At 47.4% G+C, this 13,488-nt stretch overlaps 1 protein-coding gene across 5 annotated transcripts in view; it reads right to left on the bottom strand.

Moving 5' to 3' along the window:
* LOC106807115 (protein c-ets-1-A-like) overlaps nucleotides 1–13,488 on the bottom strand; it is a 46,005-nt gene that overhangs the window by 29,395 nt on the left and 3,122 nt on the right. For 4 of the 5 annotated variants that reach the window (XM_014809379.1, XM_014809387.1, XM_014809401.1 and 1 more), the window contains exon 3: nucleotides 10,743–10,926. In XM_014809379.1, coding sequence (XP_014664865.1) covers nucleotides 10,743–10,926 — 184 coding nt within the window. Of the gene's footprint in view, nucleotides 1–10,742; nucleotides 10,927–12,206; nucleotides 12,564–13,488 lie in introns of those variants that run through there. The other variant, XM_014809407.1, reaches the window with a different exon arrangement.

The raw sequence follows: 13,488 nt of genomic DNA, 5'->3' as shown, positions 1-13,488 counted from the left end.
TATACGTATAAAATATATATATATATATACTGTGACGTCAGTGTGAACGAGCAGACACCGGGCCTCTGTCCGTAATATATGTGTGTGTTGTGCCGTGTGCGTGAGGCGTGTGCGTGGTGCGTGTGCGCGTGTGCGTGCTTTGTGCTGGTTTGTGTGTGTTGGTGTGTGTAGTTGGTAGGTGTTTGGTGTGCAGTAGCGTGAACGGATGGAGCGCGGAGTGGTGGGCGGAGTGTGCGTGAGGTGTTATGTGCGGCGTAAGCGTGGTGCGTGTGTGGTCCCGTCTGCGTATGGCGTGCGTGGTGCGCGTGTGCGTGCGTGCGTGCGTGTGTGAGGCGTGCGTCGCGGCTACGGCGTGGTGTGCTGAGTGTGAAGGTGATGTGTGGTGTGTGTGCGTGTGTGGTGTGTGATGTGTGTGTGGATGGGTTAGTGGTGTGTGGGGTGTGTGTGTGGTGTGGGTGGTTCGTGTGTCGTGGGTGGTGTGGTGTGCTGTCGTGTGGTGTGTGCTGCGTGCGCTGTGAGCGGCGGTGCGCGTGTGTGTGTCGCGCCGGACACGTGTATACTGATGTCTCTTAAGGACTGTGTAATGGTGGGCACGGCTGGCGGCTATCGTAAGCTATCGTTGGCGGCTATCGTAAGCTATCGTTGGCGGCTATCGTAAGCTATCGTTGGCGGCTATCGTAAGCTATCGTTGGCGGCTATCGTTGGAAGCTCATTTCCACGCGTCTATAGCAACCACACACACACACAGCCGCCGTATACAGCGAGGGACACCTGCCAAGAACTGTGAGTCACCACCGACTTCGAGCGATGTTGACGAAAGGATGTGAAGGAAAGCAGTAACATCTAAGATAGTCGGTCTCTCGCGTACATATACACGAGCGATCATACGAGTACTTCATTATATCCAGAGTGCGCCAACCAATCAGAGAGAACCAATTCTCATCTCATCTGATCATACGTATATGAACATTGAATCTGAGCAAGTTGACAACTCGATGCGAGACATCAAACGTAAACGAACGGAACTATGTGTCACTATTTAAACCAATCACAGGCCGAGATAACGCAGCAGTGGACATCGAATACATCCTCTTCCTCTTCACCTCTGCCTGGAATCTTGTGTCTATATCAGTGCACAATTGCCACCTGCTAAAATCAAGGCTGGGCATTCTCTAGTTTCACAGTGGCACGTGCCCCCTATCCCCTACTCTAATTAACCGAAAACACAACCCTATACTTCCTGCGCTACTGGAAATGCCATCGATGTGAAAACAACCAGAGTTCAGAATTCGCGCACAACTTGCAGCCTTTCGCCACCATCTCATCACAGTAAAATACCGTGATAGCAGCATCCACTATACGTCCCTTCATACGATCATTCCCAACGTACAAGACAACGCGTAAAACCCGTGTCTGACATGTGGCACGCAGGTCTTCTGGGGGGGGGGAGGGGGAGGCCATGACACTTTGGTAGACACCTAGTTGTGAACATTCTTCTTATCTCCTTGAAACTCGCACGGAAGCCGACGGGAGCATTGTGCCAGCTGGCAAGGGAAGAGTCGCACTGCCACGCGGTACCATCTGCAGTCGTTCTAGGAACCACTGCTTCCTGCTACGAGAGCACCACCACCAAGCATCGCCTTCAGACGCAATACTATATAGTTTTTCCCCACCATGCAGATGAATGGAATATACACACCACATCTGCATGTTCGCGCGTGGAGCAGGGAGGGGGGGGGTTCTTTTTTCTCGTAAACCTACAAGGAATACAGGCAAATTCGTGGGTGTGTGTGTGGGGGGATAGTCACCGCCGCCTGACACGCATCGAACGTGGAAAACGTTTCGGCGGTGGCCGTTAAGAGAGGTTCTGTTGTTTGAGGCGAGCGTCACTCCTTCGGGCTGTCAGCCGGGGCGTCGGCAGCAGTACAATTACCACACCGACTGCATTCGCTGGCACGTAACACTGCCGACGCTATAGCCCATAGTGAGTTAGCAGGGCATCTGATGTGCCCCGCTTACACTTGTAGCAACCCATGCAGCGCTCCAACAGTGGACTCAAAGAGCAATGACTCACAACGCAAGTCGCACATGCAGCCCACCATGTGGTCGCAAAGTGTCAGGCACCCCAGCAACGGGGTGCATTCAGTAAGTAAATCACATCGTAGGTACGCGGACGGCACTGTAGAAAGTGGGGGAGAACATTTAAAGGACATCTCTTTGTTGCTACTGGAACTTTCCATGCGATTGTTCTTCTCTGCCCCCCTCCCAAAGACTTTGGCTTCATTTTATCAAGGAAATGTAAATATCCTTTATGCACATGTAAACTAATCACGGTGTAGTAGGCGAGGGAATGTTAACGAGGTAAAAATAGAATGACGTTCAACCTTGAAAAATAAAACCCTAGCAGAACAGCAATGCTAAACTCCTAACAAAATTCCAGTTTTCAATCCGAGCTACATAATTAAAATTGTTGTGTAAACACACAATGCAATGAATACACGCAAGACCGCAATACCGCAATACACAGTCACGCGACACGTAATATCCTGTCAACCTATAACAAAGGTTCAGTTTATAGTATAGTTTTATCTTCAAAGCCAATGTTTAGGAAAATACTGTTATTGATCGATATTTTTCATGTGCCCCGGGAAACGAGCAAAGTACGAGCACATGCCCCGGCCATTTTTTCGGAAGCTCCACTGTATTTGCACGGCGTCCGATTTCATTTTTTGGCTTGCAAGAAATATGTTCTCACTTGATTGCATGTGATTGCACTGGTGCCACGAGGCAGTCTATGCGAGCATGGATTGCGTGAGGAATTTTAACACGGGTTCCGTTGTTAGCACCACGACATTTTTCCAAGAGCAATCACAAAAGAGAAAGGACAGTAGCTCCGACTCTTTTCAATTAGTCACTAGCGCATCAACCAAGCATGTAACTACATGTAATTACATTTTTTCACATTTAGCAATAATATAGAACACGTTTTCTATCATGGAAAACTATATTACCATTAAATACATTGATTTTAAATTCACGTGGGTAATTCTTTGGGAAGATAATTTCCTATGTACACAATTTGCAGACGAGATAGCGGCAATATCCAATAAAACTTTATTACATTTATGTGCAATTTTTATTGCTGTAGGGACATGGTAGACGCATGGCGGAGAAATAGTTTTTTGCTTTAACATTAAAGAGGTCTAACTAGACTAATTATGCATCAGGAACAGCTGCTTCCCACATAAACAAGTGATCGGCGAGAGTTTTATCCGTTTTAACAATATATTACAATCTATCAAAATGTACTTAACATACGCTTCGCATTCATTCTTCGTTCGCAACTAGCTCAGTCTTGCCGCAAAAAAATACACTGTATTTAGAATGTGCCAATTAGCTATCAATACACTGGCTGTTATGTGTGACAAAAACACATATATGACGCTTGTCTGACATATGTTTGGCGTGATTTATGCAATAGCACCATCCAAATTTAACAAGAGGCCAAGTTGCTTGACACATTAACTGCTCTTTCTGTGCCGGTTCGGGGGACCGTTGATAGCAGCTTTCTTCGTCACTATAAACATCTTGCCGTGATGTAACAACTCTCGCTGGTTATTTCCGAGAATTGAAGTCTTTGAGAACTTTCATCAGCCAGATAACCCTCATGATTTATTAGCCACTCGGCACTCACACTACTCCCTAAAGACTAAAATTGGTGAATGGTAACATGAACATAGCTTATCTAAATAGACTTGACAGTGCTAGTGACTGCAGATGGCCACGAAATGTAGCATGAACTCATATAAAGCGCGGATCAAACGCGATTATCTAGATAATAGAAAACCAGTAGCAGCATTTAGCAGCTGTGGTGCTCGCACGACGGCAAAGCAACACCTTTTTTAAATGAGAATGTGACCTTTTCCGTTGGCTAGTTTTAAAATAGAAACGAATGTCACACGCAACCGATATCCACCCCGCGCTTAAACGCTTAACTTATCCGAAGATTATCCGCCAAGACTAAAGACTAGACAACGGACGAAAAATACATGCTTCGTTTAAAACTTCGCAGTTATAACAACCTAACATCGTCGTTTCCCTTGCGATGAAACATTTCGCCAAAACATGCAGCCGTTCGATTAATCACGAACCATCACCGACGGCACTAAGCTAGAGAGAGAGAGCGAGAGAGAGAGCGTAGAGAGAGGTAGGAGTGGAGGGAGGGAGGGAGAGAGGAGGAGGAGGCGAGAGGGGAGAGGAGAGAGCGAGCGATGCAGAGTGAGAGTGAGACCGCAGAGAGAGGAGAGAGAGAGAGAAAGAAGAGAAGACGAGAGAGAAGACCAGAGAGAGGGAGACGAGAGAGGGCCGCTGCGTACGCGCGCGAGAGACGCTACGGCACGGTGTTTCGGAATCTCGACAGGCTAATTCCTATCACTTGTCACCGCAATACCCCGATGCGGTGACAGCGAGCCCACCCCACCAGCCACAGCCTGCGCACAAGACACCACCCACTCACTGCAACACCGATGCCTCAGCCAGATGCCAACGCAATATGGCAGTACGTAACCGAAGGCACACACACACACACACCACGACTTGTCATGCCCGGAGGCGACATACAGGTTAGGAGGCGCCGCAAATTGACGCAGTGGGTGCCCCTACTAATACATCCGTGGGGGCTAGTTGATCTGACCATTTGCACCCAATAAAAGTTCACATTAGATCGATTTAACATCGCGAGGACAACAGCGGATAAATTATTATGGGGTCGGCGCGTGCGTTGATGGGTGGTGATGGTGATACGCGCCCCCGCGCTCGCAAAATAAACGCTGCATGTATAATTATAAGGGCGATAACATTTCGCTGGCAGAGCCTGTTTTAGTTCCCACCACACACTACCCGCGTTTATTGTCCCCGCGCAAGATGCCATACGGCCATTCTATACAGGCGCATATATTATATATAGGCGCGCGACGCACAGCGCACGCGCAGCACACATGCACGCACGCACGCACACTATTAATGCACGCACCGCACGCACACAAACACTAACGACCGCGCACGCATACGCACGCAGGCCACACCACACACACACACAACACTTATATTATTCACACACACACACACACACCACACACACCACACGACCACACACACACACACGCCGCAGCACGCACGCCGCACGCATCACGCACTGCACGCACGCTGTACATTGTGCGCTACCCAGCAAGATGCATTTCTGCGGTGAGAGCAATCAAAACACCGGCCAGAATAAATACTGCTATTTATATATTTTTTACAACTGCCGAGCAAGCGATCGAGCGGGCGCGACTAGGCTAGCAACCAAAACCTATGTCCCCGTCCGCCGCATACATAAGACGGATTGACCTTGCAGTTGTCATTCATTTTCACGAGGGATTTCGCTAAGCTTCCCCACCACTACTGCCACTTTTTCCTAATGAGTCGCGCGTAATTAAGCACGTTGAGATCGTCTGACGAAGAGCATAATGATATTTGTAGCGCACATAATGAATGATATTACAACATAATCCTTATTACGCGCCCTTGATATTGGCAGACAGCAATCAACTGCGTGTAGACTTACATGTACGAACACCTGACCTTAGTGTACATTTACATTAAGTGCGATATACAATTTAATGTGGTAATATCTGCTGCAACAGCGATTAGCTGTATTAGTTCCAACAAAAAGTGATAACATCACACGAGAGCAAGACATTTCTTTTCAGCTCGCGGGAACCATTCATGCGTTCTGAGTCGGCAAACGTGCCACACAACACCGAAACGCGCTCGCACGACGACATGTTGTTAATACAGATTCGACGACGAGCACTTGTGAGTATGATCGTAAGAAAACAGTCGTCTGCGGCGTCCAGCTAAGCAATAACAGCTTGTACGTGCACATGTACACGCCACCACCCCCACCACCCCCTCTCCCCACCCCCGCCTGACACGCTGTTCAAACAGCCACCTTCTATCTTGGCACGCCGATCAAGACATTTCTGCGTGAAGCCGCTGAATGCGAGTGGCGGGCACATGTCTTTTTTACTCTTTACGTGGTATGCGCGCGGCCGCTGCGCCTGTAAGATTCTCATTCGCGCTCGCGCTCTCGTCGCTCTCTCTCGCTCTCTCTCTCTCTCTCTCTCTCCTTCATTTCTTATCTCTCTCTCTCTCGCTCTCTCTCACTGCTCTCAAATCGTCTCTGTCTGTGTCTCTCTGTGTGTCTCTCTCTCTCTTCTCTCTCTCTCCTTCATTTCTTTATCTCTCTCTCTCGCGCTCTCGCGCTCTCTCGCTCTCTCGCGCTCTCTTTCTCTCTCTCTCTTTCATTTCTTACTCACTCTCTTCGCTCTCCTCCCCGCCTCCGGCCGCTCCTCTCTCTCCTCCTCTCTCTCTCCTTCTCCTCTCTCCGCTATCATCTCCCCTCCTCCCTCTCTCTCTTCTCTTTCTCTCTATCTCCCGCTCTCCCCCTCTCTCTCTCGCCACCGATTCTACTAACATCCCCATGCACTATTCGAGAATACTGCGTAGGTATAAAAATTCTATGCCCTTTATTTCTCGTGCCAACATTTATCCACCCGCTCCGCGACCCTCACCCCCCCCCCACACACCTCCGCCAAATAAACTAGGTGGCTGCAAACACATCGACATATTGTTATCATACCTGTATGACCACGTGTCCAGCATGACACACCTGTGTACATTACCTGCGCATTGCAAGCGGCCGCATACGTATATACATAAATATAGAATATGTATACAAGATTGTCCGGCAGACGTATAGAGTTTAGACTGACGACTCCGTAAGTCGTTGACAATTAACCTGACGGAAGCGACGCGACTTGGGAATCAGTCTGCGACAAACGTGTAATTATTTGTTCGTATCCTGCCCTCCCGTGCACCCCCGCCCCATTGATCTCGAACTGCTTTCGAGGGAGATAGATACGTACAGCAAAGGCGATCGCATAAAACGCACACGCACGAGATTAAACAAAGCCCGACACGCCGATATAAATGACCGGCCATGACACACGCCACGCAAACCCACACAAACGCAGAATTTCCGACAAGCGAAGGAATTTATGTTTCTAACTTGAACAGTTTTGCCGTTAACGGCAACAGCGCGTGAAGGCGGAACAGGACCCGTGTGTGTGTGTGTGTGTGTGTGTGTGTGTGTGTGTGTGTGTGTGTGCGTGCGTGTGTGTATTGTACGGTGCTCGCGAGCCACAATGAATCACGACCGCCTCCCCCCTCCCACCCTCCAAATGATCCAACTACCAATGACGACATGCAGGCACACGAGAGCAATTTACAGCAGGACGAAGAACCAACCCACGCTAACTTAACTAAGGAGTGTGTTTTTTTCACTTAAACTGCCGTAGTTTTCTACAGAATCATCGGACACCGCGCGGCACCTGAATCAGCCACGTAAGAAGAAGAGCCTACGTCACTCACATAAAACCCATGTACGCCTCTCCACTCCATATAAGGTCTGATGTACTAGGTATATCACCCACCCGTGTTACACGGACGTAATGCTAACGAACCGTAATTAATATTTATTATATAAACGACATTGGCTTCAGCGCGTAGAGTAAGGTTGGCTCTCCCACGGGGCACATCCAACGTCGTTCCCTCCCCCTCACCCCACGAGACGAACGGGTGAGAAAAATCACTGCATGCTAATGTATTCGGAGGGTATTGCTAACCTATTCAGGTGGATAAGCACCTGCAGACGGGAAATGTTTGCTGACCACGGCCTGCCTCTCGCTACTACCCTGGCAAGTGTTATCATAGAATAGAAAGAGGTGCATTTAGAACTGTGCCGCCAAGACGGCCCTGAGAGGAAGTGACAACAATGGCAGATACTACATGCCTGCCCAGCCAGCATTGTCATTGTGCTAAGCTGTTTATTATGTAGTTCCTAGTCTATGCTTGGCTGAAGACGGGTACTTGTCACCATTGTCCACCACTGACAACAAGTGTTTCAGCATGGGTTGACCTGTATGTATCCAGGCAAACTCGTGTTTGCCCAGGAGGGTACATAGTGCGTGGGTGGACTTGTCCACTACGCGCGCGCGTGTGTGTATATACGTAAATTATCATGTGCCTTTCTGGAGTGTCTCAAGTTTTCCTGCAACACTATGTGGATCTGGTTCATTCCAGACAAGACGTGTTAGTGATTCGAGTGACGAATGTGCATACACTCCAATAGAAAAATATGATCTCTAACACGCATCTGTTAGTAGTCTTTTGCGCTATATGCTAGTTACAATATAGTAGTATATAATATCAGTATAGTACTAAATACACGAACATGTCCTGCCCCAGAATAATCACGTCTCATCTTTCACTTTGCCCCCCCACCCATTTTATTCATCTGTCCACCTGTAGCAGTTACTGTCTTCTCGCTGGACTACTTCCTCAGAGGAAGGAAACTGTTACCGGTATTGATACGGTCGTGGAAATTCTGAGAAGGCAACGTGTTGGCCACGACCGACCGGACGGATGTACGTACGCGTGCATGCCTATACGCGTGCCACGGTGTATCCACCACACACACATACACACACCAATGTAACCACGGTTACTTGCAGTAGGGTAGAGATTTGGCGAGGTCCCGACTATCCAGAACAAAGAAGAAGCGTTCAGGAAGAAGCTCCTTATAGGGAAGTCGCTCTACATAAGGTACACGCGACTTACTCACACACCGTGTCATTCACATCGTGTACGCATACCAGTGTTTCTTATACATAAGAGGCACAGTGGCGCACTGCCGTTGTCAAATTTAACATCGCCGTTGTGAAAATGTTCCTGTATTTACTGATAAGTATATCCTGTATCTATATACCTATAAGTATATCAATACATCCTGTATTTGAATCCATCATGCGCATTTTTTTCCCAAACTGGCCATTACCTCCTTTGTCTAATTTTCCCTCAGAAGAAACCCTGCATACGCACACGTTTATAGAACTAACACTAGCGTAAAGGGGAAGATGTGTTCTAACCATGGAAATTATACTAGTTAGACTATATATATATATATATATATATAGATAGTGTCTCTATATATTTCTATGGTTCTAACAGTGTTATCTGAGCTTGATAGCTAGGATCAAACGGAGAAGTTAGAGCATTTCACGTTGAAGTATATCGGTGATCCTATTTCACTTGTCGTTTATGCGGCAGTCATCTATATATCGTATCTTCCTTTACAACAGAGTGCATTACCTATTGACATCGGCTGCCTAGTTTTCTATGACTTAGTAACGTTTTAGAACTCTCTGCGCCCAGCAAAAATTCGTTAAAGACTTACATGAGCAACGTCACGCAAGCAAAATATACACGTATAGGGACAACACCCGAGCATTTACTACAGCAGTACAGCATTATGGTGAACAGAGTCAGGCATTACGTATTACTAATCTCGCTCTCTGTCACGCAACAGGACGATGACAAAAACATCAGATTACAATTACATCACGTTGTATAATTTCTTAATGCCAAACTCCATCAGACTTAGTTCCCCGTTGCACAGCAGCAGCAGCAGCAGCAGGAATAGCAGTAGCAGCAGCAGCAGGAGTAGCAGCAGCAGCAGCAGGAATAGCAGTAGCAGCAGCAGCAGGAGTAGCAGTAATAGTATTAGTAGCAACAGTATGTAGTAGCAGTACCACCACCACCAGCAGCAGTAGTAGTAGTAGCAGCAGTAGCCACAACAACATCAACAGCAACAGCAGTAACAACATCAGCAGCAACAACAACAACAACAACAACGGTAGTAGCAACAGCAGTAGCCACAGTAGCAGCAGTAGCAGCAGCAGCAGCAACACCACCACCACCACCATCATCATCAGCAGCAGCAGCAGTACCACCACCACCATCAGCAGCAGCAGTAGTAGCAGCAGCAGTAGCAGCAGCAGTGTACGAAGCGTCTGACCTCAGCAGCCACATGTGAAGCTTGCTGTTTGACAGCTGCTGTGGGAGGCAAGAAGGGAACACGCACATAGTCCACCACTCTCCTTTCCTTCTGTCACTTCACTTCTCTTCTTATCTTTTCCTCTCCCTCAATTCCCGTCACCTCGCTTCTCTTTTCCTCTTTATCAATTGCCTTCGCCTCCCTTTCCCTACTTTCCTTTCCTCTGCTCTCACAGAAGCCAAGACAAGGAACACGCAGAAGATGCACTATGTCACTCCACCCCCTCTCCTCCCCGCCTCCTCCCTATCCTCCTCCTCTCCTCCTCCACTCCCCTTCTCTTCCTATCCTCCTCCTTTCCTCCTCCTCTCCCCTCATCCTCCTCTTCTCCTCTACTCCTCCTCCTCTCTGCACTCCCCGTGTATCGAGGAGTCGTCGGTGAGATCGCTGATGGAGGGAACCTTAATTCTGCATCGCGGAGCGTGGCTCGGTCGGCACGCACTGCTCCGTCTCCGGCTCAAACCTGCTCTCCTCATTCTCCTATCCGTTCTCCTCCTCCTCCTCCTTCTCTTCCTTTCCCTCTCCCCCTTCACTCCCTTCCCCCTCCTCCTCTCCTCACCCTTCCTCCTCTCCTCCCCCTCCACTCCCCTCCTGCTCACCATTTCTCCTCCCCCTCCACTCCCCTCCTGCTCTCCATTTCTCCTCCCCCTCCACTCCCCTCCTGCTCTCCATTTCTCCTCCCCCTCCACTCCCCTCCTGCTCTCCCCTCCTGCTTCCCCTCCACTCCCCTCCTCCTCTCTGCACTCACCGTGTATCGAGGAGTCGTCTGTAAGATCGCTGATGGAGGGAACCTTCTGCATTGCGGAGCGTGGCTCGGTCGGCACGCACTGCTCCGTCTCCGGCTCTAGCTTGATGCGCAGCGGCTTGGGGATGCCCGTGCATGGCCGGCTCGGCTCCTTGAAGGCGGCCATTGACACCAGCCTCTGTGCTTTCTGCAGAGGACGGAGAAAAATTCCCGAATTAAGTCCCGATTATATATAGAGACGTGGGAAAAGACGAGGATGAGTATTCGAAACTTCTAAATGGGGATACCAGCCTCTGTGCTTTCTGCAGAGGACGGAGAGAAGAAATGAAAAAAGGAGACCCCCATTATACAGAGATGCGGGACAAGACGAGGAGACCAGTATTCGAAAGAAAGGAGAGTAGAGGAAGAAGTAGGATGGGCACACCAGCCTCTGTGCTTTCTGCAGAGGACGGAAAGAAGAAATTTCCAATTACACAAGAAACGCGGGACAAGACAAGGATTCAAAACGAAAAATTTCCGGTTCGACAGCTCGACGATCGAGAATAAAAGGACGAGTACTCGAAACGAAAAACTTCCGAATATACAGAGCTCCTCAATGAGAAAAGGACGAGTACTCAAAACGATGAAGAGAAGATGAAGTAGTAGGATGAGAATACCGGTGCCCACGCACAGTGTGGAAATATACAAATTGGGCAAATATGTGCGCAGCTTGCACTAGTTTTTAGTTGGCGATGAAATCCTACGTATTTAATTAAGCTGACATTTGAAACAAGTAGGGACAACTAGACTTCTCCTACACCGTTTCCTAGAAAATTAGAGACACGCTAATAGAACGAACGCAACTGTGCTACTGGTGGTACTGTGCGATGACCTAATGACTAAATAAAGGGTACCCAACTCAACTATATAATGATATTCAACTATGGTCTACCAGTGGCGAGGAAATGTGTTAAAACAGAATTGATGAAAAGTAACAATTAAGTAATCAGATTGTAGAAAATACATGATTTACAACACGTGTTAAAAGGTCTCAGTCAATGACAATTGGAGATCAGATTCCTTGTTATATAATCCCTACTATAATCTCATTTGGCAGCTATGACAAAGTCATTGCCCTGAATGCTTAGCTTTAAAAATCTTTCCGAAAAACTTTCTGCGTGCAGATTAGGAATACATGCTACACACTCACTAAGAATAAAAGAGCAAAAGATACTCTCTTGTCGATATAACAGTTTACCATAATAGAAATTATTATAATTAAAATTCAAACAGTACGATCATATATTAGTTAGTAAGTCTTATCTGAAATTTTCTGAATGCAAACTAAGCACACAAGCATTCGACAGCCATCATACATCGGAAAACATTCCGTTTACACAAAATTAACACAAAATTACACAAATCCATTACAAGAAATATTCTAAATACATGTCATCATGAAAACATGTCATTTCACAATACACTCACACTGCATGAAAAAGAATGAATAACCTTTCCGTAGAACATCACTGCATTAAAAACATTTCACGAAAACATTGCACACGCTTCGTTATTGGAGCTCATTAACTTGGGTCGAAAGTCCACAAACAGGTGAATGAATGTATCAGACCTTTGACCAGCCACCCACTCACTACTACACAGGTATATTCTCACAAAAGACAGATTACATGCATCTTCTGTTGTGTATCGCAGTAGACCATCCGTCCGTACAGCATCACGCAACACGCAGCACCATGCAGACGACATCTGTCATCTTCGCTGCGACCCAGTCAGTCAGATGCATGCGTGAGACACTCCGTAATCCTCGAAACTTTGTCTGGCGCAGGGGTGCTTATGCACGCGCACACACACACGGGCACGCGGAAAGAACTGGTTTACGAAGGTGAGTCACGGACAAAGTGCTCGGAGGACAAGTTTTTCACTATCACATTATTTCTGCTAACGCAAACATAATTACAAGTAGTGTTCCATCAGGTGCGCGCGACTACTAGCTGAGCTCCCACCTCTTGATGTGCTTACCACTAATACAACGCCAGCTATAGTTCACTTACTTCACTATATTGCATCGTTTGTCACATGCGATGTTGGCCATCCACGTATGTCATACCGTCACCAACACGTATAGAGCTTCTGGGGATACTCCTCACAAATAACCTTACAATTTGTTAATATCCTTCCACTTAACCGGACACATTGAAGATTGCAAGAATTATCAATGTCACACGTTGGCAAGGATTATACCCTAGCTCTCTTACTAGCAGAGTCGACAATACTTTGCAGTTGCGTGTCATGTTAATGTGACACACAAGATAAAAGCAGTTTGCTAGATACATGTTAAAACAGCACAAGAGGGGGGGATCCATGGTTTAGCACCTCGCAACATTTCCCCTGCTGCACGACGAATAAAGGCATCTTGGAAAATATTTGCGTAGCGCCTCTACATACATTGAATACTATTTTGCAGCATTACACAGGAACCACACTGTTCATATATATTTTTAGCTCTGGCTACATGTGCGTCAGTCAACCGGCGTGTTGTTATCTCTGTCAACAATACCCTGCAGCCGCCCCCACACTCTTTCTCCCACCAGCCTGCGTACAGCGCGTGTGCTGTGCTGCGCCTCATCAATGAAACAATGTAATGTGCCAACGGGTGTAAATGAAGTGCTACTTCTATTACCGCAGTTACTCACTTAGGGAAAACGAATGCATTTATGACAACTATATACATATATATCAAGAGTGGATA

Source organism: Priapulus caudatus, unplaced genomic scaffold, assembly GCF_000485595.1.
Source record: "Priapulus caudatus unplaced genomic scaffold, Priapulus_caudatus-5.0.1 Scaffold10, whole genome shotgun sequence".
NCBI classification, from domain to species: domain Eukaryota; kingdom Metazoa; phylum Priapulida; class Priapulimorpha; order Priapulimorphida; family Priapulidae; genus Priapulus; species Priapulus caudatus.
This window is presented reverse-complemented; position numbering and strand designations above follow the sequence as displayed.